The sequence below is a fragment of the Elaeis guineensis genome, chromosome 16, assembly GCF_000442705.2.
Source record: "Elaeis guineensis isolate ETL-2024a chromosome 16, EG11, whole genome shotgun sequence".
In the NCBI taxonomy this organism is placed as follows: domain Eukaryota; kingdom Viridiplantae; phylum Streptophyta; class Magnoliopsida; order Arecales; family Arecaceae; genus Elaeis; species Elaeis guineensis.
Window position 1 is genome coordinate 39,554,315 of NC_026008.2, and position 27,980 is coordinate 39,582,294.

A 27,980-nucleotide genomic window follows, 5' to 3' on the forward strand; every position below is an offset into this window, starting at 1 on the left:
AGCCCAACGTGCTCATTTAAGTTGACATTAAGAAGGAAGAGGAGATAAAAACCTCGAGTTCCAAAACCTCGTTTCTTCTCATTCTCGTCTTCAGGTCACTTTCTTTCTCGTGGCTTCCATCATGCTTCGAATCCAAACCCACTCTGTGGCTCTGCCGCCCGGATTCTCTCCTTCCTGTTCTTCTCCCACCGCCAACTCACGATTCTTCTCTCTCTCCGGCAAATTCCCGAACTCGATCCCTCTCTTCGTCCTGCGCCTCGGTAGATCGCGCCGCGGGAGATCCCTTCTTAGCCCCTGCAAGGCTTCCCTTGGCAATGGCGACCGAGGGACCCCTGGAGATGGCGGCGGTGGCTTCGGCACCGACGACGATGACCAATTCCTCCGGGCATTTCTCCTCCTCTCAGGTCCTATTTCTTTTCTCCCCAATTCTTGTCTCTCTCGGTCTTTATGAGGTTGGTTTCTTGGTAAGAATTGCTGCTGGGTTGATCACGAACGAGTTCTTTGTTGGTTTTCTGGGGTTCTTTATTGCCCTTCATTTGTTTGGAGCTGGTTGAATGGGATCCTGTGCCGATTCTTGCTTTATATTTTGGTTCCGATTTAAAAAACTTTCGCTTTTTTTTTTCTGAGACTACCAAGAAACCCTCTTGAATTGGTTGCGTGAATAGAAACATGGACACTTGTCGTTGCTGGCTACGAATTAAATCGGGGATATCTAGGTCTAGTAGAATACGCTAACTAATAAATTTGAGGAAGGTATAAGTTGGTCTATCGAACTTTTTTAAATTTTGGGATCTTTGACATGTTGCGTTCTATATGATGTGCTGTTTGATGCTTAGCCATGCTTGAAGAACTTCATGAGGACAACCTGTTTGTTAATTTTAATGATCCGTTGTCTTGAAACCCCAAGAAAACCAACTTCCAGTTAGTTAACAATTTCCAAATCAATCTTGAAGACAAAAATTACCATCTATAGTTTCTAATAGAAGTTTAATATATAGGTAACTAAAGAAAAAATTGTTACCAGTGACCTGGGTTCGATCCCACCCTTGTATCGATTCCTGTTGTGCTTTCCTCTATCAAGAAGAAAAGATTGTACCACTAGCTATACTGATTCAAAATCCACATTCTAACTCGTTCATTTTGTTTGGGAACATCGCTACTACTGCATGTCTTGTAACAGAAAGTCATTGGTTTTGAGCTCTTACTAATCTTTGCTTGGGTTCATCGTATTCCACCTTCATGTGATGAAATTGGAAGTTTGTAGATAATTAATTTTTTTTTCCTTTTAGACAATTGCTCACTTTTTTCCCTCTCATAGACAATCTCACTGATGTAATTGCTTTCTTCCCATATATCCAAACCAGAGTAAATTAAGGCAGTATGTTATGCACTTAGTCATAGGAACCTTGCACATTCCCATGTATGGTACATGGAGTAAAATTTTATGATTAGTGAATTTACATATTGTTGCTTCTCTAATATGTATCATGCACAAGCAAACTCATATATGCTGTCTAAATTTTCCTGAGGTGCTTCAAGCTCATGCACTATGTTTTCCCATCATCTCTTTTTTGTTTCTATTCATTGTTCTTGTGGAAAAGAATGGGCATGCTGGATAAATATGCAACAAAATGAGTATTTGTTGAAGATATCATCTATACTTCTCTTCATGGTCTTCCTTGGACCAATTTTTATAAGATGCTAATTTTTCTATGATCCAGCTATAATAATTAGTTACTAAATTCAAGGTGCAGGAGAAGTCCTTCCAACCATTCAATATTGTGAGTCGAACGGTTTGGATGATAAAGATTCTGTTACCTTAGAATCATAGACTATTGTACTGTCTAAAACCATCTAGTTTGGAGGCATACCGTCTCGTACCACATCAAAATCTTTATGAAACTCATATTATGGTTAGTATAGGCCCTGTATCGCTCTATATTGAGTCATACTGATCTATATCGAGGCATACCAACCCATACCAAGGTATATAGAGGTAAAAAGTGAGAAAAATGGTTCGAGAGATATATTTTGCATATCATGCCATACTAACATATATGTACCAAACCAATAATGTACTAGTGAGGTACCCAATACTGAGATTACGAACACTTGGTTAGAACCATGCAACCATATGTGCAACTTCTAGACCAATCTTTGACAAACAAATTAAGCATCTTGATGATAACCACAGCTGCCTAGCCAATCCCAAGCTCTTTTGGGTCAGCTTATTGAGTCTTTATCCACTAGTAATTCCTATAAACTTAATGCCATGTCTTATTTCAAACTTATCTAAGTCCTTGTTTAAATGCTCCATCCGTGTTAACTTACAATCTCCCTTTGTGTTTGGTACTTCAATGTATTTTCAAGCACCTCTCCTCACTGAGGGCTTCCCAAGTCTTTTTTTACAAAAGCCACGCCATGTGAATTGTTTCTTCACCCCTTTATCCTCAACCAATGTTGCCTGTATACCTTCTTTGATGTACTCATTTGTCACTTTATTATTTTATGTTATACCAATGAATCCATCTTAATGTTCTTAATTCTATTGCATCATCTTATGTGCATGGAAATTTCCTTTTTGACATGTTGAACTAGATAACATGGTGAGGTTTGTGCTTTACTCATTTTTTATAAAGTCTTACCTTGAATTTCCAAGGCTTGTTTTGGTGACATGACACCCTAGAAATACCTATTTAGTTTAAGTAATTTGCCATAAAAGAACTCATTATTCCCTTCATACTTCATTATAATCAAATGGATGGTTCATGACATCACACCTTAAAAGCCAAGTTGGACATGCTTTATATCTATATGCACCATTAGTTTGTGTAGAAGTGTTGATTGTTTGGTTATGTTTGATTCCAAATCTTTTTGGACTCTCTAAGATAAAGAGCTTCCAAACACAATTTTTTTGTTTCAAGGGTTGCCAATAGTGGATCGGGATGGTTTTGGAATTCAAAACGAGAAACTAACAAAGGACGGACAAAGGGATAAAGAAAGAGCGGAAGAGAGAGAGAGAGAGAGAGAGGTGGGGAGGAAAGGAGAGGGAGAGGGAGAGAGGGCCGTCAAGGCTATTAGAGGGCAGTGGAAGCCGCCAGAGGGCTGAAGGAGGGGCTCTGCCCTCCTCCAGATCGAAGTATGGGTGACTACCCTTATTTCTTTCTTTATTTTGCCAACCTACAATGAAGTTTGCAACCTCCTCCTCCTGCAGCCTTCGGTGACAATCCAGTAGCCCTTCCTCCCTCTCCCTCTCTCTTCTCTTTTCCTCTCTTATGTTCTTCCTCATCCTTGCCACCATGTTGGGCCATGCTCTGGTAGACTCCGTCAGGTTCCACCATCTCTCTCCCTCCTTTCTTCCCTCTACCTCTCTCTCCCTCTCTCTCTTTTCCTCTCTCCTATTCTCCCTCTCTCCCACCCTCTTTACTGTGTCAGTTCAGGCTCGTTATAAAGCCATACAGAACTGTGCCATCGGCCAACTGGTCCAGGACCTAGTACTGGCACATTAAACCTTGCTTTGTTTAAAGGAGTTTTCCAGCTCATTCTTATCAGGTAACAAGGAGCAATACAATTAAGTCAAACTCATTTTAACCTTCTTCGGTCCATTTCTTTTCTCTCTTCTTTCTCACCCACACCCCCTCTTTTGCTCCTTTCTTCCTCGTTATCCCATCTTTTCTTTTATCTAGTAATTCACTCATGAGGAAAAGCTCTTATAAATAATAAAATTATTGCAATAGGAAAGGGTGAAGGCATGATTTGATAGTCGTGATTACAATTCGAAGATTAATACGCAAATAGAAGCAAACTGGATTCAAGAATCTTTCAATTGTTGAAGCCTTGAAGGAAATTCTCTCAAAGAAATTTTCATAAATGTTAGAAGGCTGCCCCATACAATGTTTTAGATGCATATATAGGATATCATCCCTAACCCTAATTGGGGCATTTAACTTGATACAGAGTCAAACTCAAAATAGGACATGATAATAAGAAAATATGCTAGAATTATTCTACCACAAATGTAGAAACCTAGTTAAAATTTGATATTGTCTCTAATCGGAAATTCACAGGAAAGTTTAGTGAAGTCTTCACCCGCAAATCTGCTGGCTCCTATCAAGCTTGGTATGGTCCAGCTGGTCGTGGGACCTATTGGCTATACCTTCCGCTGCATCAAAAAGTACTTTCTAAAGAAGAAAAGATGATCATATTTCGTGGAATATGATGGGCATGTTTTATGATGAAACAAAATCCCAATGGTGGGACGATAGCGGTGTGACAATAGCTAACCCAAACATTTTTTATTATGTAAAAGAAGGAAAGATTCATTTTTCTACTTGCTTATTATAATCATGCTGATTCTAGATGGATGCCCTCAAGGTTTCAAGAACCAGTACCGAGGTCCATATCGGTTCCTGATCGATATGGTACAGTACCGTATCAAACCATACCGACAATAAAAAATTCAAAAAAAATTCCACCCAACGGCCAAAAAAAAAGAAAATCAAACAGAATCAGACCGAATTGATACTGTACGGCACTATACCGAACCAAAATGCACGGTATCGAGTGGTTCGGGCCGATATTATACCGTACCGATCGATTCGGTCCGGTTCAGGCTATTTTTCAAAAAATCGGTCTAAACCGAACTGGTTCTCTATCGGTACGGTACGGGATGTATCACACGATTCGGGTCGGTACGGAATATGATGGATGCCCTCCTTTCTTGCTTTGGTGCCACAATTGTATTTTACCTGCATTTTGAAAGTTAGCATCTATTCCCTGATTCAAAAGAATATTTTATTTATTTATTTATTTTTGTTACAGTTGTCTATTCTAGGTAGTTTTTCTGTTGTCATTCACTGGGTTGTACGTTTTAGTGTCTGTGTTCGAAACAATATTCTGGAATATGTCTTTTCTTACATGTAACTTGCACAGGAAATTTCTACCCCATTTGTTAATATGGCAGAGATTGTGCTTGATATTTTGAGCAAATCCAATTAGATCCTCCCCCCTCTACTTTTTTATAACTCTTGGGATTCAACATGCCTATTATCATATGCAGATATTATTTCGTTTCGTACATCCGTGGTACAGGCCCTGGTGCACAAGTCTTAGATGAATGCAATTTGTCTTTCCGAGTTTTTGTATTTTTCTGATTAAAAAGCTTCTGTCTTATTTATCTATGTAGCTGTTCTGCATGTGAATCATCTCCAACCAAATCTTTATTAGTTTAATTAGAAATAATTTTTTTTTCTTTTCTATTTACGAATATAATATATATGACAGAAACTGTCAGGCACTACAACCTGTGGAAGCAGGGTTTTGCAATAGATGAAAAATGGAATTTGCTTGGTCATAGGCACTCTTTTTCTCATCAGGCAAAAGGGGACAATTCAAGCGATAGCCCCTTTGGTCATGGCTTTCTTCGTCGATTTCAGAGCCCTACGATATTTCTCAAAATTGCTTGTGATGGGGATCTACTATTGCCAATAATTGTAGGTATGTCAATGCTGTCAAAGTTCAGAATGTGTACCATGAATAATTTCTGGATAGCCTTGGTAGTCATTTCCTTACAGCTTTACTTATAATGTCTTTTAATTTCTTTTTATGAAGGAGAGTTTGCTGTTAGAAGACTTATTAATGACTCAACAGATGATCAACATGAGGTGACATTTTAGTCTTCAGCTTAGATTCATGATCACCTCAAACTTTGGCACTGAATTTGGACTTGATGCAGGAATGCCCAGATCAGTTCCAGTTTGTGAAAAATATTGTGGGGACACTTGGCTATGAGGTTAGAGCTACCACTTGGTTACTTTTAATAATCTTTCCACTGATAATGGGCTGCTTGTACTTGCTCCTTTACTTTAGTAGAAGTGGTTATGGGTGGCAAAATTTGGCCCAGCCGGTAAATCAACCTGACTTACCCCAGTTGGAACTTGTTTCGGACATATAAGTTTCATTATTTTAAATTTGGATCGGGAGTCCTGACCTGAATTGGAAACAGGTCATGCTTGGATAGAGATTGACCTATCTTTACTCTTTATTCCCAAACTGAGTGAGTAAAATATGGACAAATCAGGTTTTGTGTTGGCAGAATCAGTGAATCACCATCCCAAGCACCAAAGGATAACAAAACTTCAGCATGGTCCAGTCCCACACATAATAATAGAGAACCTCGCCACAAGATGTGATACAATGGGGAACATGAAAATAGCAACATGCTACTTCTAAGCTGTACTCTTTTATTCCTAAAGTTTTTTCCTAGTCCCTGCTTTAGCGTGTTTCTCATCCATAGCAATCTTACTTTAACTGATGTATCAAGCTAGAATAGTAAAGGGCACTAGTTTGTTATTTTCATTACCCAAAATTTTTCACTGGAAATGTTTTATAAACATGATAATATGGACTTGTTAGTTTGTGCATTTTTGTGATCCCAATATTAGTTATGTCAAACCCAGTTTGATATATTTCTGATATGACATGCATGTGCACCACATATTGCACATGTATAGGTAATGTATATTGGCTTGATCTATCATGCAGTCCAAACATATTTCTGTAGAGTTTTATTTTTTCACTATTTCAGTGGTCTGTCAGACTTGCCCCTTGGAAGATAATTTGCACGATGTTTATTACTTTATAAGGCTTATGTGATATGATTAGCTGCACCCCCTCTAAAATTGTGGTTTTCATTTTCAGGTGAAAATGGTGCGCATTACAGAAAGAGTGGTCAATACATATTATGCACGCATATTCCTTGGAAAGGTTGTTAAGAGAAGAATCCATGTTTAATTTATTCAGAGATCTGTGGAACAATATGTTTTTGAATTTTGAGATATTTTGTATATCCTTAATTGGTAGCCTTTGATCATATTAAATTACAAGTAGCCCATCTCTTTGTCTTGAACATATATGATCTACAGCACACAGAGAGGACCAATATGAGCATTGATGCGCGCCCCTCAGATGCTATAATTGTTGCCAAAAGGTTCCAGGTATTGCCAGCAACATAGATTTGAGTAGTTCTTATATCATGCCTGTATTGGTCATTTGTATGTAAGATACCTTTACCTTTTGTTTATACTATATCAATATTTTGGATGTCGATGATCATAGGATTACGATAAATTTATGGTATAAAATTTGCCTTTTAGTTTCTTTATGCCCATTTGTCATGCAAATGTGATCCCTGATTCTTTCCAAGTCCTTATCCCTAGGCACTTGATAGGTATGGTGTCTAAGGTGCATATACTGGATTGTATGAGCATGTTTCAAAAGACACGTAATAAAAACATTGCAGAAGAACTAAAAATGAGAGCACAAGAAAAGATATTAAAGTGGCCTTGGTAATAGGTAGATGATGGATTATCAGTATCAGCTTTGATAATGTTTAAATCAGATAACTCTAGGTTTCAGGAGTATAACAAAAGATAATATAACACAGAAGCTCTTAAGCAGGCTGACTAGAATTTGTTTGAAGTTGAGGAGGAAAGACAAGAATTCTTGTTGAAGAGGTGGAGAAGGATTTGAAGGTTCTCTGTTGCATAAGATTTATGGATAGTCACAAATAGTTTTGTTTTTCCAGATATGTAGATTGTCTTTTCTATTATTTCTTCTCTCTGATCATATATTTTTGGATGTTCAAATTAGGTGTATCATATCATTGTTGTCAGAACTTTAGGACTAAATCAAACTTTTCTCATGAAGAAAACCATGGCTTATATTGAAACTATGTGGTGCAGGAGTATCTTGAATTTGATCATACTGAGTTTTACTTTCAGCAATACAGAGAAATCAATATATGCCCCACACCAATTTTACTGATTTTCGTGTGAAGGCTTCTGAACCTGTAAAATAGCAACTATGTTTCTGCCTTTCTCAAGTACTTTCCTTCTTGCACATGAATTTCAGACCAAGAAATTTAAGAGGAAAAAACAATAAAACAACTTCTTAAGGAGATAATCTTGAGGCCAAATTAGGTTGAAATGGATCTCTGGTTGGATTTCTTACAAGTATCAAAGTGTAATGCACCATTCGATCAAAGGCTGTTGCCAATGCTTTCTTCGAGAATAGAGGAATAATTTGAAATCTTCTTATTGAGAAAAATATACTCTCTTTATATGATGTTTCCCTTTCACAGACTTAGTGCTAACCAAACAATTTCCATAGAAAGACCTTGTTCTACCTATAGGAACTGTAAGACTCTCAAGCCTAACCAATCAACTTTTCAGTCCTAACACTACTTGAACATGCGATTTTAGTGGAGATATTTGTTGGCGGTAGTAAAGAGATGTAGTCAACATGATTTAACTAATGTGGTTCTAAATGTGTTTGTCACGTATAGGTAATGTTCTTTGTAACATTGACATGCTATAAGCATTGAGCTTTAACAAGTAAAATTTAGACTCATGGTGGATTGAAGATTGGATTCAGGAGTGGGAAAAATGATGGTCCAAGATTTAAGGAAGCATGCATGCCTAGGAAGCATATTACTATACTATTATCTCGTACAATAGTATAAACAACTCTTTTAGTGGTTATATCTTCTCTACCAGTGAATCTGATGCTTCAAAATTGTGAATAGATGTTACTTGTAACCATAAAGCAATCGTGTTGCAAAGAATTACTCTATTTACAGTGTAATTGTTCTCAATACCTTAAACTTTACATGGTAGACTAGCTTTCTAACATTAATCCTCGCAATTGTTGGTATTAGAATGCGATAGCTGTTGAAGTACCATTTGCCTTAAAAGATCTTGTAAAAGTTTTTACATTGTAGATTTTCTTATTTTGTGATTTTTTTCTCATAGGCTTTCTTTATTTTAAACAGCTTTTAATGTCTGGTAGTGACTGGTAGTGGTACGCTAAAATTCATTTCGTAGGGTAGCAGCTGGTATGAAACCCATTACTATTACTTTGTCATAGTATCATGCAAGGTTGTGTGTGGACCATTGTATGTTGGAAACTGACGTAGCCTGGCCAGGTCATTGGTATTATTATGTTTGTTAGTCAGTAAACTTGTGTGGAACATTGTGTATTGAAAACTGAATAAAACTTGCCTGTAATGGTGGTGGTAGTATTGTCATTTGTGCTATTCTTTAGTCAACCAGTAAAGTTGTGTAGAAGGAACATTAGATATTGGAAACTGACCAAATGTTGCCTGTAGCAGCAGTAGCATGTTGTATCATTATCTAGTCAATCAAACTTGACTTACTTTCCTAAAAAGGTACCCTTAGTGAATTACATGTTCTGTGCCTACTATTAAACTTGCAGTTCTTGCAATGTCAAAGGGCCGTTGAGTATATCAGCTATTATAAATAATAATCACTGTGTATATGGAGCACTCACCATTGAGTCAAGATATGTTCAATTTGCATTTTGTAACACTAACCCGAGGTGTATGTATATGTCCTTATGTCAATTATCTTTATGCGTATGTCTGCATGAAAATCATATCTGTGTCTGTCTGCATGTGAGAGTCATGGGGCACCACATCTTATTACTTGTCGACATAGTATAGAAGTTTCTAGACTTTGCAGATACTATTCTTTGTGATGGCATCCATTAATGTCGGATTCTTTGTCAGCTGATTTTTCTTTATGCTTGCATCCAAAATGAAAGAATAGAAATGCCTTATTCTACTTTTATTTATTGTCTTGGTTATCTCAAAAGTTGTATGCTCACAAAAGAATTCTTGGTAATTATTGCTGGTTCATAAACTTTTCACCTTAAAGCTGAAGAGAGGAAAGATAGCAATTGCTACATCCTCTTTTACTTTATTTAGAGACAGATTGATTCTTACAGTGTTGATTTGCCTATTGTTAATCTAAATTCTGATAAATGCAGGCACCAATTTATGTAAGCAAGGCAATTGTTCTAACAGATGCTGTTAAAATTGTTCATGGAACGTCAAGAGGAAGTGGTGCAAAGACTGTTTATGATGTAACCATGGACAGGTAGGTCTTTATTTTTATTTTCATTTTCTACTATCTGCATGTATCAGTGTGGGGTGCGTGGTAGCATGACATGTTTCTTATTTTCATAATTCAGCTCTATTTTTGGAGTTCCAAATCCAGGGTAATCAAATATAGAATTAGAGAAGAAAAGTACAATAAAGCAAGTGCTTTGGATGCCAATTTTAGGGTTTACTTTACAGTTTGGAACCCCTGAGTCTAATACATAAATGGTTTGACACTTTAGAACCACAAGAAAAATGAAACATGAAAAAATATGAGAAACCTAAAAAAAATTAAAAGAAAAGCTCGAGTGAAATTGCATATTATTTTTAAATCATAATATTCGATAAGAATTTCTACACCAAAATATTATACGTTTTATGATACTTCACAGGATGTAAGACTATAAGGATCATATTCAGTTTTCATCAAATTAAAACAATAATCTTGACTTGGATGTTTCTAATTTTAAAATTACCATTTCATCCTTTTCTTGATTTAATATATTTGACTTTCAGGAGTTGATTTTTAAGGAGGTGTTTGGTTGCTAGAAACAGAAAGGTTTGCAAATGGAAAATCATAAGGTGACAAGGAGAGATCCTGAATTTGGAAACTGTTCTACTTCTACCAAATCTAGAATTTTTTGATTCCATCATTTTTGGACTTCGACATTTCATTTTAGAACCGAACACTTGGTATTATAAACGATAACTTAATATCTATTTCAAATTTGGTTCCCTTAGATATTTTACAATTAGATGTGGGGGGGTGGGGGGGAGGGGAATTAACTTGATCTAAAAACCAGACACACCTAACCCTATTTGGGTCAGGTTTTGGTCAAGGGTTTTCCTAGTTACAGTCAAGTATGGGTCAAATTTTTTGACCCAAACTTTATATTGTTTGAGTCAAAACAATTTAAGTCAGGTTGGGTCATGATTTTGGATGATAATTTTTTGGAATGGTTGGTTATTTTTCTTTTGAGAAATTACTTGTTTTAGATCATTTTAAAAATTAGTCAGTAAGAATTATAAGAACCCGGATTTGATAGGTTAAGCTGTGTCTGTTAGGGATTGAGTCTTGAAATTTTATTAGGTTAGGATCAAAAGGGTGTCCTGAAATGACCCATGGGGGTATGGGTCAAGAGGTATTAACTTGATTTCGGGATGGTTGTGTGTCAAGGTTCTGTATGTTGTTATCCTTACTTGACCCAACCCCACCGTTGCCACCTGTACTTGCAATTCAACAACCATGTGCTTATAAGTCTACTCAAAAATGACAAAATGTGAGTTTGTTATGGTGAATAACACTTTCTAGATGTTAAATTACCGTCAAAGAGCAAGTTTAATTAAACAAAATTAAGGAAAAACCTCAAAGTAAGGGTTTCTGCCTAATTTTTTCAGTTTTATAAGCAGTGGATTTGGCCCCATACGTTAGTTACAAAGAACCTCTGAAATAACCCCTATTATGAATTAGTTTTGGCCAAAACCCAAACATTCCAGCTTTGGTTCAGTTTTTTGAACAAAACTTTAAACTGTTATGTGGCAGACTCTTGTTGTTTCTTTTCCCCTTCTTGTTTTTGTGTTAATAGATTTTCATTGATCATTTATTAGCAGAGAATTGTTATTCTAGGATTGTGTCCTTCCTACCAGGCATCTCCATTCGTGAAAGTAGAGCTTTAGATGATCAATAACTGCCAAAAAATGTTGTGTGCTTATGTTAACATTGCTGCAGCTTTCTTGTTCACTTGGCAAATTGGTAACTTAGATCAGTAAAAAGAAAATCATTTTTGGCTAGATCAGTAAGAAACATGTATAAGCCTGCTGTTCATGTTGCATGGAAGTACTTTATTTTTTCTTTTGCATAGGCAGAGGCTTTATAGGTACAAACTTGAACAGTGACTATTTAAGCTGTAGTTGTTCTGGTTCATGGTCCTGCTCCTGCTCGGTATGATAGGATAAAAGGCACTCAAATGTGTCACACTCTCACTCATGAAAGGTCCCCAACATGGTATTCTGCTTTCTTTCTATGTTCACTTCTGAAAATGCAACTTTTTTTCCAAACCAAGGCCAAGTAATATGATTGTTTATGTGATAATTTTAACAAAGCATGCTATTATAATGGATAAACCATGGAGGTTGGAGATGACAGCTTGCTGTGCACTACTAGATTTGTGCTCGTTTTTCTCATTAATTTACTTAGAGGTGATGCTGGAATTATTATTATCAAATTCTGCTGGAAACCTTAAGTACAGCATGGTTCCAAGTTGAGTCTTACCTCTTATAATTTTAGTTATTTTTGCCCCATTTGTTATTTATAGTGGTATCTTTCATTCTATCTCTCATCGCTATTCAGATTCTTGGTTTATGTACAACAGGATCACTATTTTAAACTTATAAATCTGGTGGTTTCATAATAATGACAATTTGACAATAATAATATACATGTGATTTTGATTCATTGAATAAATTGTTAAAAAATGGAGTAGAAGAATAGTAAAGTAGCAACCATATTGCAACTAACACTGGAAGATGTACTTTTCTGCTGATATGTTGCATCCATTTAAGGACTTATTTTCAAACTACCACACCCAACCAGGAGGCCTGTGGGTTAGAAGTGGGTAATTTTAGAGTTATTTTGTTAAAGTTCCATGGTTATTTTCCTTACAGTGTTTGTAAATCACCATATATTCACTCTTTTATGGAGAAGACTTAATACACCAGGATTTATGCCTATTAAACTTCAAATTAAACTCCAACACTTAGTGATCTGTTCCTGTTATAGTTGCCAGCTGCCTTTATCTCATCCAATCGTCTCCCTCCTTTATTTGACTGGTTAACACCTTCTCCCTGTTCCATTTTTTTTTTTTTTTCAAAAAAAGATACTCATGCTAGTAAGCAGCCACCTCTTTAACTACACTGGTGTACAAGAATGTATGTACATGTTTGTGTGTCTCTTTGCTTCTCTATGTGGATGTTTTCGTGCATGCATGATAGTCTAATAAATGATTCCCTTTCTTCCTGTCATGGACCTTCTCTAATGAAATTTGATTATCCTTTCTTTTCATAGATCATCACTCCATACATCTGATCAATTTGGGGGATCATACTAGGGATATATTAACCACTACTGCAGAATGTGGACATTTTTGCACCTGCTCAAGAGATAAAGTTTACAATTTTTATGTTGTAGCTGTGGTATCCTAAACTCATTTGACCAGCTGCATGAGCTTGTTGCACCAGTTTATTTTTTGTAAATATTGTGATATGACTCCTGACTGAAATTTTTTTTTTTTTTTCAAAACTCAGTACAATGTCTTTCTAGTTATGCCATGCCAAGCATGTCCTGTTGTTCTTGTGCTCATGATGCAACAAAAATTATGGTCATCCATGTGAGGTGCCCACAATGCTCAATTAAATAGATTGCTACTGATGTGGGCATTTAAGGTAGGCAGATGTGTAGTTACCATAACTAAATGGGTGACTACGCTGGGTTGTGTTTTGATCACTTTGAGTCTTAAACCAATTTGTGTGCCGGCTATAGTGTCTGTACTTAATATCTCTCAGTATTAGGAAGATTTATAGTATGTTTTTGACATGTTCTTTATTTTATTTCATGTTTTTATTATCTGATGATTATTAAATACTAAATGCCTTGATCAATATGTCATTTGGTAAGTCTGAGTGCAACTCTAAGTTTGGGTGATTTCTTCCACAGTGCAGCAGACGGCCCTGATCTGCTTGTTGAGGAACTTGATTTGGTCAGAAAGATGAATACAGCCGTCATGGAGGAAAGATATGAAGATGCAGGCATGTAATATAAAACAATCTCAATTATTTGAGACTGATTGTGACTCACTCTTTAAAAATGGTGTGTTTTTCAGTCTGATTTGAAGTGTTGTCTCTTGTAGCTATGTTGAGAGACAAGCTTGCTAAGCTCCGCACGCCAAAACAAGAACTGTAGAGAATTCTTAATCAAGGTGCAAAAACCATTCTTTACTTCCTACTTTATCCTTTAAGGGAACTGTTAGTGCATTGTCAGTGTTATTTTGGTATTTAGTATGGTGTCATAGAAACCACAAGTTAGGCCATTTTATGTTTTCCACCATGCTTGATTAACTAAAGATACATGTTTGATAAATGTTCAAGAATGCTTGTATTGTTTTTTATGGTGTGAGTCGTGTGACTATTTAATGTTAGTGTCTTTTCATGTATTGGAGAATAATACATCTTTCTTGTGATACGTTAGTTATGATGCTTGAATCTGGAGGTGTGGAATGACTTGGAATGTTCTGAAATATAGGGGGTTGATGTGTGTTTTTCTGTTCCTTGGAATCATCATTTATTCAGGACCTAACCTATGTGTTCTGATCCATGACTTGGCCATGAAGAGCTCATGCTAACACAGCCTGTTCATTAGAGTAGGAAGATAAGGATCAATAATTGGAGGCTGTTCAATTTCCAAAGAGTTTTTGGCCCTACTTTTAAATTATAAGGCGATGTTTGAGATTTAGGAATAGAGATGCCCATGGCATACCTTCTCATCATTACTAACAAAACTTGTCATTTTAATATGATTAGTTAAATGCTGCTATTTTTCTGATGAAGTGGTAATCCTCTTGTTGAAACAAGCATTTTCTGCCCTTAAGATTTTCTTAGGCATCTTCCCTTTTTTTTGCTTGACTCCTTAGGTCAAATTTCTACTTCTTGAAGGATTGACAGTTATGATTTTGTAAAATTCTTTCTTGAATCTTACCAAGCATGATAATGCAAAGTACTCTGCAGCACATCAACTGCCATGTGTCCATTCTCCTGATCTTCATTTATTTCTCCATCCTTGTGTATAATAGACCTGAGACAAAGAAGTTGTCAGTCTGGTGTTTTCCTAGTCTTTTGACATCTCTACAAGTTCATCTCTAGCCATATGCTACCTATTTTTTACAAGATTGTGCTTCCAAGGATGAAGATTAGGATAGGTTCCATTGCATTTTAACAACTTAAACATGCACTGATGTAAATTATTAAGCATAAATCTGATTACTTCCATGTGCTGAAGCAAGAACAACATGGAAAAGCAGACATCTTGATCTAACAACTACCATGCGATTAGGAATAATTCTGATTGTCACCTATGAAAAACCAGCTTTGACTAAAGAAAAGCTGCTTGTGCCCTACCCTCTTCAGATCCCAACTGGAAGATGGAGCAACAAATCAAATTTTGAACCTGCATATCTGAATTTTAATAGGCAGAAAATTATCATCCTCTTTCTCATCACTGTCTCATACAATATTTTCAAAACTTGAGAATACAAATGAATTGCAATGGTGCAAAAATCTGTAATTTCCCAATCTCCACCAACATCCACGTGTAGTAGGCCATCTACCCTTTGTAATCTCTCACATCAATTCAATAAATCATGCTAGTGTAACACGGCAAAAATCTCTTATTGGTCATTTTACTGGAAGCTATAGCATTGTCATGTATGGCCTGCCAACCTGTGGTGCAGTATGAGAATCGCATGCTGGTTATCAAATTTGGTAAGATTTTTGTGCTTTTGAAGTATTTCTTCAAATCAATACGTTGCAGCTTGTAATAGGGAACAAGACATAATTCAAAGGTTTATTACAGTTGAATATTTAAAATAAATCCACTGCCAGTACCCATGCAGATGCAGGGCGTAAATTGGCACGGCCTATGGCACATCCATTTGTGGGTGGGTACAATTTTTCTCCTTTTTTATTTTTATTAATTTAAATCTTTTCTAGCCAGTGGGTTGTATTTCATGCATTAAAATGTTACTTTAATATTTTCCAGGCTTAATTAATTAAACATGTTTTTATGTGCAAGTGTTCACATATATTACATCATTATAAGAAAAGGTCATGATTCATGGTGGCTGCTAAGATGGCTATAAGCTGAAATTGCCATGTCATGGCTTGTGGCAGCCTGGTACAGCAACCTGGCTCATATTCGGTGATATGGTGGGGCAAAACCTGATATGGTGAGCCATAGACCTATGGCGGGCTGGACTAGTTTCCAAGTGGATTTTTTAAAAAAAAAATTAATGGTATGACAACAAAGCACCGGGACTTCCTCTCCCTCTCTCCTCATAGTTAACCTCTATTTTGGCATTTTGCTTTCTTAAGTAATGATATAATGTTGTGAGTTGTGACTCTATAGGAGATATGATTAATTGGTTTGACATAATAATTAAGTGTAATATAAAAAAATAGGTCATATTTATTACTAATTGAATCCTAAATTTAGATTCCTGAAATTTATGTGAGACATTGTCCATTGATGCTTAGTAAAGTGAAATACTTATTTCTTTTTGGCAGCCCATCTTGAGCTCAAGTCATCTGCCATAGTACCTTACATCCATCGCATTCTATGAATCCCCTTGACTGCTATGTGAAATAAGCACTTCTTAAAATATTGCATATTGAAAAGAAATGTTAATGAAATTTTAAGTCAGGCATTGGCAGAAGACGTATTCTCATCGAAACTTTAAGTTATTGTAATGTACGCTAGATGCAAATTGTCTTTGTTATCACATCAAGTGCCTAATGAGCTAGTAAAAAACTTCTCAGTTACCAAATTCATGTTATGTATCTGGTAGAGATAATCCCGCTACAGTTGGAGTGCCATGTAGTTATGTGCCGACCTTGGATCATGCATAAACAATCTACATAAGCATTAGCACTGGAACACTAACTTCTATGGGCTAGTATGGAGCAATCTGATTGTATTTAGACTAGGCATGTCCATTATTGTATGTTCCCAAGTCAACAAAAGATGCCCCGAACTTACCATAAGAGTCATATATGGACTAAACATGATTCGAATCATAGGAGACCGTGGAAGATCCCCCAAATACAGATCATGAGTTGGTGTCCTAGAATCCACACTAGTGTGACAGAAGGGATTGTAGATGGTTCATCCAATTGCTGGTAGAGATGGTTAACACTTGACCATCTTATCAAGTTGCTTCCCTTCATCATGGCCCTTATGCCCTCTTGATGGCCCCATATAGAAGTAATGGTGCCCCTTATGGCTGGCTGTAGCCTCCCTCCTTGTTCTCGCTCATCTGGTATCTCTTGGAGGGAGGAAAATGACTGCCTTTGTCATCATGCTTGAAAACTTAAGTTATAATGAGTAAAATTGGCTTTGCTAGTGAATAGGCTTAATTGCCCTTAGACTCCACTTTTGCCAGACCCATGCCTACACCATCGCCCCCAGTAAGTCATTATTGCTAATGTCTCCGGATGATGGAGGAAAGCCATATTTCGAAGGTGCCAACATCTCACAGTGTACATGTCTGCGGTCTCTAAAGGATCATCTAGGATTTTCCCTTAAGCACTACATTTTTCTTCATCTAGCCTTGCTGATCTGAGTAGCCTTTCTTTCCTGGCTAGCCCTAACACTCCCGGTTGGTCTTTTAGGTGAGGATTTTTTTTTGTGTGCAACTCAACCCTCCCATGTTGCACTAATTTGACCCTAGATGGACTCATGTTTTCGGGCATGAATTTGGTTTACATATGACAAAAGATTTAGCCACCTACAGATCCCTGCCTATAATTTTCAAAAATGCTTGATTTTGCATATATTGTTACAGGCAATTATGAAAAAGTGTTTGGCAGGGGCCATTACAGTGTTAGCTACATATTAGTGGTTTTAGCACATTGATATTTTGTTCTTGCGTTGATTCTTGCAGATCTGACTTGGTTCAGGCTTCCCTCAGTCAAAATCCCCTTCCACAAGGTTGAAATGGAAAGATAGCAACAATAGAAAGGGTTTATGGCTGTTTAAGCTCGGTATCAAGCATTGCTGGTAGGTAGTGGCTTTTCACTTGTTGATAACATTCAATACAACTAGATTTGGAGTGGTTCAACCTGGAACGAGTACCGGGGGTGTTGGGTGCTGGTTTCTTGTCAGTACAGCACGTACTATCGATAAAAGACAAGAAAAACATATAAAGAAGGAAATAGAACAAATAAGATTGAATGGATGATGAACAATCCTAAAGAAATTAGATATTATTCACAATTGAACTTGTTTGAGAAAATGAGATGCAGATTGAATTTATCTCCAAGTAGCTGATCAACTGAATCTTACCCTGGCAATATTTTTTTCATCCTCGATTTATTGGAAAGAAACACTAAAACTACTTGAGCAACCTGCATCCTCAAAATTTCTCTCCAACCTTTTTTTTGGTAGAGAAGGGCCTAAACTGATTTTTCTCCTACTTATCTCTCTATTTTCCTGAATATAATGATAGAGCACTAGGTCTGGTTCTTTCTTTAGGTCCTTGCTTGCCCTTTTTCCTGCCAATTATGCCGTTACTATAGTCTATAAGTTAAACCTAACCTTGTATCTATTGTACATTGCATTCATCCAACATTGAGACAATGCTTAGTATGAAGATGATCCTTTTGCTTCCATCTAACATAATAAATATAGGAACAACATAAGTATTACAGAACATGATTACTATAGGGCTGAAAAAAGGATCGGATATGGATCGGATAGTGATATATCAGTATTTGTGTTCATATTTTTCAATGAATATGGATACGGATATGGATATTAAATGGATATTAAAATTAATATTCATATTTGTTCTAAACGAATATGGATACAAATTGGATATTAAGCATATCCATATGTGTTATAAATGGATATGGATACGGATCAGATATTAAGCATATCCGTATTTAGTATAAACAGATACAAATCAGATATTAAGCATATCCATATTTGTTTATCTAGATACGGATATAATTCGGATACTATTTCAGATATTAATTAAATTCTAAGCAAAATTCAATAATGAAAAATTAAATATAATAACATCATCATAAAGAATCTAAGATAATCATAATCCAAGATAATCATAATTATATGCAAGAAAGATAATTATAATCCAAAACTCTATTAAAAAACAAGAATTTGATTATAAAAATCTAATATATTTAGAAAAAGAAATAATATGTATCTTGCATTGAGAATCCAAATGATCATCAATACTCTCTCTAGCTAACAGAAATGTATACTCATTATACTTGTAATAAAAGCACCTAAATGCTAATATGAGAAAATAAAAAGTCAATTAAGATGAATCAATACTCCTAAACAATAATCATTTAAAAAAATAATATATATATTTATTTATTTTCTCAATAGAGCTCCTATATTTTGACTTCATCATAACAAGAATCATAATATTATTTTAGATCTATGACGTTCAATATTAAAAGAGCAATAATTCAAATAATAAATGAACCAAATAAGTTGCATAATCCCCATAAGATAAATGATATGAGAGTATAGATTTAAATACATAAATAGTGTCAAAACTACAACCACCATTCACCATACTTAATCTCATTCAAAGATAAACCTTAAATATATCCTATAAACTCAAATATCTTTAGAAAAGTTTCATAAACTGTTAAGTCAAATAGTTCAATTGAATTGAATAACACCATATAATAATTTTCAATGCTCCAATCATCCTAGAATAAAAATAATGATATTAGCATAATAATTTTAATATATAAAAATAATAAATAATTTTTTAAAACTACATGTCATATTCATTTATCTTATCATAATATATGAATTGACGTTGATTTTTCTGAGTCTTCAATGTAGAATAGTTATCCAACACAGCAGAAGAATCAAGATCATGAACAATAGATGCATACGATCTAAAACAAAATAAAAAAATAACTAGTAAAATACTAGAAATAAGTTAAACTTAAAAAAAATATTATGCAAATACAACAGGTTATCCTTTTTTTCAAATCTTAGCCAATCTTGAAAACAAATCACAGCTTCAACAATATCAGAATCTAATGAACTTTGAAATATATCTATCACTCGTCTATCTGTACTAAATGCTGATTTTGAAACTACAATAAATACTGGAATCACCAAAATATCTCTTGCAATCCGAGATAAGATAGGATACTTTGGACCATATTGGATTTTCATTGTCTAAAATATCAAAAATATCACATTCAATCTATGGCCAAACAGGTTCCTCCATATATGTATGTATGTATGTATGTATGTATGTCCAAATCTGTTCTAATCTGCTGCTGCTATGAATTCTCCTTTATAAATTGTGTGAACCTTTTTCTTTCACCAGAAATATATCTGCTATCTCTCAATGAACCAATGTCACGAGGGAGTGGAAAAAAATTTTCTTTCATCCTTACCATAAAGCTTCCAAATAGCATTATGAACATTACTGACCTCTTTTTCTCCATTTGAAGAATAGATCCGTGAGTAATAAAATTTCACCATCTTCATTTTGTAGCGAGGATCTAGGAATGAACCCACCGCTAGCGCAAGATTAGATTATTGCCAATATTTGTCAAATTTTTCGTTCATTGATGATGCCATAGCAAGAAAAGTTAATCATTAGGATTTGTGCACCACTCAACAATTTGCAATTGGATATCCCAAAATTCTTGGAAAGAGAGATTTGCAATTGGATATGTTGTGCCCGAAAGGAGCTCTGTGATGTTATAGAAGTTTTTCAAAATTTGACAAAATATTTTTATCTCTTTTTATTGATCATTTGTTGCGCACATATCAAATTTATAAGGATCAATACACTGCAATCTTTTGAAGGCCTCCTTATGATAAAAAGCATCTCTAAGCATCATGTACGTAAAGTTCCACCGTGTAGGGACATCAAGAGACAAATCTCTATGTGTTTTCAAATATATTCTTTAGCCCTCTTCTCAAACTCCTCTAATTGAAGTGGAGAGCTTCTAACAATCTTCATCATTTTTCGAATATTGTCATTTGCTATATTAATTTTTTTCAGCCCATCTTGTATAATTACATTAATAATATTTGCAGCACATCTCACATGAAAGAACTAACCATTACATATTAGTATTTCTTGAAGCCTTTCCATGATTTCTCTAACACAAACATCATTGGCACAATCATTATCCAATGTTAATAAAAATAACTTATGATCAATGTTCCAATCAATCATATATTTGATAAATGTATTGCACAAATTGACTCCTATATGTCTTCCTCTCATATGCATAAAATTAATTATTATTTTTTTCAAATTTCAATCATCATCAATAAAATGTGCTGTCACACACAAATAAGACTTATTTTGTCTGGAGGTCCGCAATACATAATCGCACTTATCCGGAAAGAAAGTCAACCAAACATATCATAGACTTTTTTTTCTTATCTAAATATATCTCCATAATCTCCTCTCTAAGAGTTATGTGACTCCTTAATTCAAAAGATGGTCGCAAAGATTAAATAAAATCAATAAATCCTTCATGCTCAACCATAAAAAATGGGTACTCATGCATGACAAACATCCGTATAAGATTCTTACAGCTAACCTCTTCATCATATGTATATAGTATCCAAAGAACAAGTACCATTCTCTCTTTTCAATAATGTTTGCAATATTTGTTAGCCTTTGACATTAACATTTTTAAAAAATGGGTGACATTTATCAAGATGATTTTTCAAATATGTTGTCCCTAAACTAGTGGCTACATTAAATATTCTTTTGCAGTGATTATATCTTGCTTCTTTTTTTAATAATTTTTTCACCTACTTTCTGTTCTAGTTCATACTTTGTAAAATCATCCCAAATTTTAGATATTAGCCTTTTCTTTTTTTTTGTCCCTCTGTTTGAGTTGTAAGCTCAATTGATTTGCTATTTGCATCTTCAATAGTCCCACTAGAAGACATGATGTATAACAATTGCATGCAAAATGCATGAAATGAAATATATAATAACCAAAAATATAATAACCAATGAAATGCATAAGGTTAAATATGAAATATCTCGATATTTGAAGGTTAAATAAAACCCAAACAATATTGTAGGAATGGTTTGTGCAGAATGCAAAATTTTAACCAAAATCCTATTTTGTGAAGAAATCTATGTGGACAATTTTGAATTGAAAAGGTATTGAAAGAAACAAAGCATTAGCCCTACCACCTTTAGTATTATGTGGGTGGAAGGCCCCAGTAGAAAAGATTACAAGACATAACTATTCAAGGTAAAGCTAGCGAGATCGGGAGAATATTGGGAGATAACTATCACTTGTAATGCAAGGTTCTTCAAAAGTCATATTTTTTTAAAAAGAAAATTGATATATTGCATAAAGTCGCCATAAACCATCATTGCATAAATCTAGCATGGGCTGCCAAATGACAAGGCAAAAGCACATTATACTACATGGTCTAAATATGGAAATTAGCATCAATATAAAAAGTATATAGCTTTACATAATTCAAATTTCAGTGATCAAAGATGGAAAGAAACCATGAGCATGCCTTTTGAGAGCGAATTTCTAGCGAGTCCCCACTGTTTATGAACTTCTTCTTTAGTAAGAGTACAAGTCTAAAGCGTAGGTGAACTTCTGCCAGTGCATCTTTTATAACCTACAAAATCAAATTACAAACTTGAACACGAATGGACCGTAAACAATCCAAGCAACATAACGGCAACAATCAAGATAAACTAAAAAGGTTCACTGCAAACATGTCAAAGAGAAAGGCATGGTAAATTTGAATGAATTGATGGTTTTCAAGATGGCATCTCATAACTACTAGGAATATTATTTACAACTTAAACACTCAATATGAATTAAGCAAATGTTCTCAACTGACAAGCCACCAAGACCAGCAAAGCTTGCTTCAAGTATCTGAGACCAGCTTTGTCAATCCCACTAAGTTATTTCTTCCTAAAATTAAGTTATTTCTTCAAATATCCAAGACATGCACCTCAGCATCATCAACTTGGATAACTTATTTGCATCCACTTCCTTTGCAAGTCAATTAACCCATACCACCAAACATTCTTATTACTTAGTTGGATTATTATTTAAGAGAATATTCCTTACTGCTGCAATAGCACTCATTACAACTTACATAATGTCTTCAACAGCTATTATTTGACGATGCTAATTTTTGCCTCATGATAAACAATTTGTTTTGACAAGCAATCCATAAAAAGCATCACAGGAACTGTACATTGAGAATTTATGAAAATGAATAACCTGTACATTCCTGTAAACATCATGATAAGATATATATTCTTGAAAAAGAAATCTAATAAAACTTCTGCAAAATCAGTCATTGAACAACACGATTTTGTAGGAGACAAATACTAGCAGCAGGTATCATGAAAATATGACTTACATTACAAACTTCTGCAAAAGCTTCTTATGGAAGTTAAAGAATACAAATATGAAAGAATCAACTATGGGTATGCACTATATTCTATAGAACACTATGGCAAAGTCACATAAAAAAAATGAAAATTTGGACCCATGGGTGCACATAAAGTGCAGAGGGACGATAAAAGCATGTCAGCAACTAATGAAAGAAATGAAAGGGGGAAAAATGCCACCTACTCACACATTGAAGCCATCAGGTTCTCCACCAAAAATGGGCAGGTACCATTAACAAGAACCATAGAGAGAGAGATAGAGGAGCACGATTATAATGGAAGAATATGACCATAGATATTGCAAGAACATACCTGCTCACCTCCAGATGCCGGTTGGGAAAGACTTTCGCTGCTTGATGGTGGCTGAGAAGGACAATCATCGCCGGATGCCGATTGAGAACGATGCTCCTCATTGAACGCAGGTTGAGAAGAACACTCATCGCCAAACACAAGTTGGGAAGGACGCTTGTCGTCGAATGGTGAAAGCTGGTCGGGAAGGAGGCTGGTCACCTACCGCCAGTCGTCGGTGGGGTGGGGATGCAGGAAAGAAACCTTAGCCATCGCGGTGGTTTTGTCTCTTGAAACTTCAAAGGAACTGAGCGATGGGTATGGGATCACAGAAAAGGGGGCGTGGATGTGGATCAGAATCAGCGAACAGCAGATGTGGATGAGTGGATCCGAGACCTCTAAAATTATAGGGTTTTATATAATACGAATATCCGAATCCATATCCAAAAAATAAGATAAAACCATATCGGAATCCGTATCGAGATCTTTTTTAAACTAAGTATCCAGATCCATATCTGCATCCGATTCGACTCTGAATCTGCCCCAATTTGGATGCGGATGTGGATACCATCAGCCCTATCATACAATAAGTGTATTGTCGCCAAGTCATGTTACTATATTAGACAAGCTATGGTTTCTCAAGCATGGTTCAAAGGAAAAATTAGTAGGAATACCAGTCATGAGCAAGTAGCTATATGCATTCTTGCAAACCAAGAGTGTGCCTCTATAGCACTAGAACATCTTAGATTGAAAAAAATGCTACAAAAAAAAATCACAGGTAACTGCCATGTTTCTTCATATATTCAGATCATTGGCATGAAGTCTATGATCCATGATATATGCCTTACCATTAGTATGAGGGCAATATGCAAAGTTTGCTTGCCTTGTTTTATTTCATTGCAGTTGTTATATGATTTATCAAAGAGTTGTTCAAATTTATTAGTGACATCTGAAATTGCAATGCTACTTAATAATAAGCATTTTTCGTCATAAACAGATATGTTCAACTTGAAGAGCAATATCTTGGAGTCAAACAAGATCCCATTAAGTCTCACCAAAACTGCAGCATGCTATGTACAGTGCAAAGTTGTACTGCCCTGTTGATGGCTTGTGTATTTATGGATTCAGAAAATTTCACAGCTTATCTTGTTCTATATGATTTTGTTCCCGGAAAACTTTTTTATCATTAAAGGTAAATATGCATTCCATTGTCTTCTTTCATGTATCAAATTTGAATATAAGATCCATTTTCTCTATAAGCTCGTTATAGGACAAGATAATAGAACAGCATTAACAAGCTGTCTGGAGTTTTCATATAGTCGGTGAGTATGATTATTTTGACATATCCTTCTTTTTTGTTTTTCATTAGTGGTATGGCTTACTATATTGGACCATGGTGGACCATATCCATTTACAAAATGCATCTTGGCAGGTGTATGCATGTCTTTTTGCCCTTGTAGAACAACCGCATATATAAAGAAAATAAGAGCACCATGGTTTAGCTACTTGATATAATTTCTAACCATTTTCCATCCATATATTTCTCTCTTTTTCTTCCTATCTGTCTATCTTTGTGGTGTTAATGATTTCAAGTTCGATCTATTTTCTTTATCAAACTAATGTAGTTTGGAGGTTGACACAGATTATTAGGCTTCTCTGATCTTATTTTAATCCAACTGGTTCATCATTACCCCTATAACCATGTAAACATGAAAATAAGGGGCCAGCCACTAATTAATGGCAACTTGGTCTTCTTAGTTCTAACCTTCATAATTATCACCCTTCTTGTTATAATAAAATTGAGGACATGTCCTTTTATGTTGAACTGTGGACTCATTTCTCGTCTCTCGCCATCATCCTCCTTGTAACTCTAAATTTTTCTCCTTCCACTTGATTACCATTAGATTGTATCTTAGGGTATGGCTTTTACATCAGTGTGTTCCAAAGTAGAATACCAGAACCAGATATCATCAGGTGTGTGCAAGGCAAAGTGGCCAAGTGCTAGATTCTTGAATAGTAATGGCTTTGACATGTGAACCTGTATTCTAATGAAAGTTTTGACACTTTTGTAGGATTCATGTGCACACATGCTCTGGAAACACTACCATGCAATTATACCTTGATAGTATTGGGAGTTCTTACACTGTTCATGCCTTGAAAATACCAAAAACAGTAATTTTAAACTTCAGAAGTTTCATTTTCTTGACTTTTTTACCCTGAAAATTTAAATAAGAACACCTTGTGAGGAGATCTTTAATATGAACACTTTTTCATGATGGCTTGCTATTATAATTTTATAGCAAGTAGTAGCTGCTTTTGTTATCCCCCCTTTCCCCACGGGCCATGCTCTCTCTCTCTCTCTCTCTCTCTCTCTCTCTCTCTCTCTCTCTCGTGTGTGTGTGTGTGTGTTCAAATGCTGGCAAAAGTATTCATCTGTCGATTGAAACCATTGGGTCCTTCCAAAAGCTTCTCCAATTGGTTCTGGTTCATAGCTCACTCGATTTCATTCAAAAAAGGATTGGATGTTGATGAACTTTGAAAGCACTTGGTAAGCTGGATCACTTCATCATTTGGCTGTCTACTGATGAGGCTGCCAAGGTTGGTAAAGGTATAGGCACAATTTTTCTTTTGTTTAACCTTTATTTTTCTTTTTGACCTTTCTCCGAGAATAGATTTTTTTAAAAAAAACCTGTGTTTCTTTTCCTTACAGCAAGCAGAAGGAAACTGATAGAAAGCATAAACCAGGTGTGTGTTTTCCTCTTCTATTTTTGCTTTTATCCACTGTTTGATTATGCTTGTATTTGAATAGGTGTATGTGATACATATGGCGGTAACACTAACCATGATCACGAACAAAATTCAAATAGACGATGATTGTTTTAGTCCTTTTGATCTGTTGCTCTACTAATGCATGCCCTAATCCAAGAATATAATTTACCATCTCATACTAGAGAAACAAAACCTTGATCGACTTGAGCAGAATGGTCGAACGCACTGTCGAAAAAGTCTAAACATTTGTCTGATCTATTTTGAGTCTCAGAAATGACTTTTCAGAACCTTATATTTAACAAATAGTCTTTTGTAAAATCAGGATCTACATTTGTAAAATTTTATGATAAACTACAATTTTCACTGTGCATAGTATTGAATAAGAAGGATTGAATCCATATAGACCCTGCTTGCATAGAGCAGTATCCAGGCCAATCCTACAGGATTTAATAATCCCAGGGTTAAAACTCAGCACAGGTGAGGAATAACTGTTTGGGTGACTAATCCTAGGGATAGCTAACCTATGGAAATAAACTTTTATCCTATAGGATAAAAATAAAGTGGTCAAGGGAACATTATTTTTATCTTGTCGTCATCACCCTCTGCTTCTCTGTCCCTTGTCTCTATCGTGGTACCCAGCGGCCAGCACATACAGTGACTGCCTCCCTTGCCGCCTCTGACCTCAGATTTCCATCTCCATTCTCCACCGACCTTCGGCTCATGTTTTGGATGCCACCTGCGAGTTTTGTCAATTTCTTCTTCCGAATCAATGGTCATGAGGATGACACCAACATTGGCACCATACCTGATGTGGGACTTAGCCTTGCATGGCTAAGCATAGATGACGTGATCTGGAGAGATTCCAAGGGCCAGGACTACCTCAATCTCCCCATGGCTGGCACAGTCAAATCCAGAACCAAGTGCTGCCATTGTTCCAAGGCAGGCAGGCCCTGGGTTGCACTTGACTGCACAAAAGTGCTGGACCTCCAGACACTGGGTCCATTTCTTGAAGAGCTCTACAACTACACCAAGATCCAAGATATAGAATGGGTCTTTCACTGCGTGCTTCCTGGTGATGATAGACTAAATGAGGCTGGTTACACCTTCGAGTCTCTTCTGAGGCTTGATACCTTCTTCCACTTGACCCCTGTGGCATGGAGCACAGCCTTGATGGAGGATATGGTAAAGGCATTTCTGAATTTTTTTGGAGTTTTAGGAGGGGTTTCTGCATGTGTCTGGAGCAGTCGATGCCTTGTATTAGTTTTCCCTCGGCTCAAATGGCAAGAATTTTAAACGACCATTCCAGAGGAGCTGTATTTTCTTTATTATGTCCCCATTTGCCCCGTTTAAGTAGTAACTAGTAAGCAATTGACTTACTGATATTGCAGGTGACCCGGGAGCAGGGCTATTTTTAAACTATTCTGAGACACGTACCTTTTTTTTATTACAGTGATGCAACCATCTGGGCATGATACCCATATCATGAATTGTAGGACCAAAGAAATGGGCAGGTGACAATAATGCTGGAGGTGACTTGGCAATGCTACGGATGATGCTTGAATTTTTTTGAGATGGAAGAATATAAAATCCGTGGTTGGTTATATACAGATTGCAGATATGTGTATATGATATTAGGATGTGAAACATGCTACTCATACTAAAATGCTGTCAGGATGATTTGCTTTGAGGATGCATTGCATCCCAATTTGGGGTTACGCAGTTTTTTTTTTTTT

General features: G+C 35.8%; 1 protein-coding gene across 7 annotated transcripts; it reads left to right on the forward strand.

Annotated features, from left to right (window-relative positions):
* The first annotated feature begins 40 nt into the window (after window positions 1–40).
* LOC105059674 (bifunctional nuclease 2) lies at window positions 41–27,980 on the forward strand. 7 transcript variants are annotated; one of them, XR_012137385.1, is made up of 13 exons: window positions 41–404; window positions 5,284–5,496; window positions 5,611–5,663; window positions 5,735–5,791; window positions 6,700–6,765; window positions 6,924–6,995; window positions 9,847–9,956; window positions 13,671–13,762; window positions 13,864–13,932; window positions 17,668–17,783; window positions 24,476–26,086; window positions 26,189–27,607; window positions 27,698–27,980. XR_012137385.1 is itself a non-coding variant. In XM_073249779.1 (10 exons), exons 1-9 carry the CDS (start codon window positions 122–124, stop codon window positions 13,914–13,916), a joined length of 999 nt encoding a protein of 332 aa, XP_073105880.1. In that variant the 5' UTR covers window positions 41–121; the 3' UTR covers window positions 13,917–13,932; window positions 15,899–16,001. The 7 variants fall into 7 exon arrangements, 1 of the variants encoding a protein (XP_073105880.1); XR_012137387.1 differs by having other exon boundaries at window positions 26,189–26,223; window positions 26,887–27,980; XR_012137388.1 differs by having other exon boundaries at window positions 26,189–26,223; window positions 26,934–27,980.

Coding starts and splice junctions, on each gene's coding strand:
- LOC105059674 (XM_073249779.1), top strand. CDS start 122: ATGCTTCGAATCCAAACCCACTCTGTGGCTCTGCCGCCCGGATTCTCT. Junction 405..5,283: donor GGCATTTCTCCTCCTCTCAG/GTCCTATTTCTT, acceptor TATATATGACAG/AAACTGTCAGGCACTACAAC. Junction 6,766..6,923: donor CACGCATATTCCTTGGAAAG/GTTGTTAAGAGA, acceptor TATGATCTACAG/CACACAGAGAGGACCAATAT.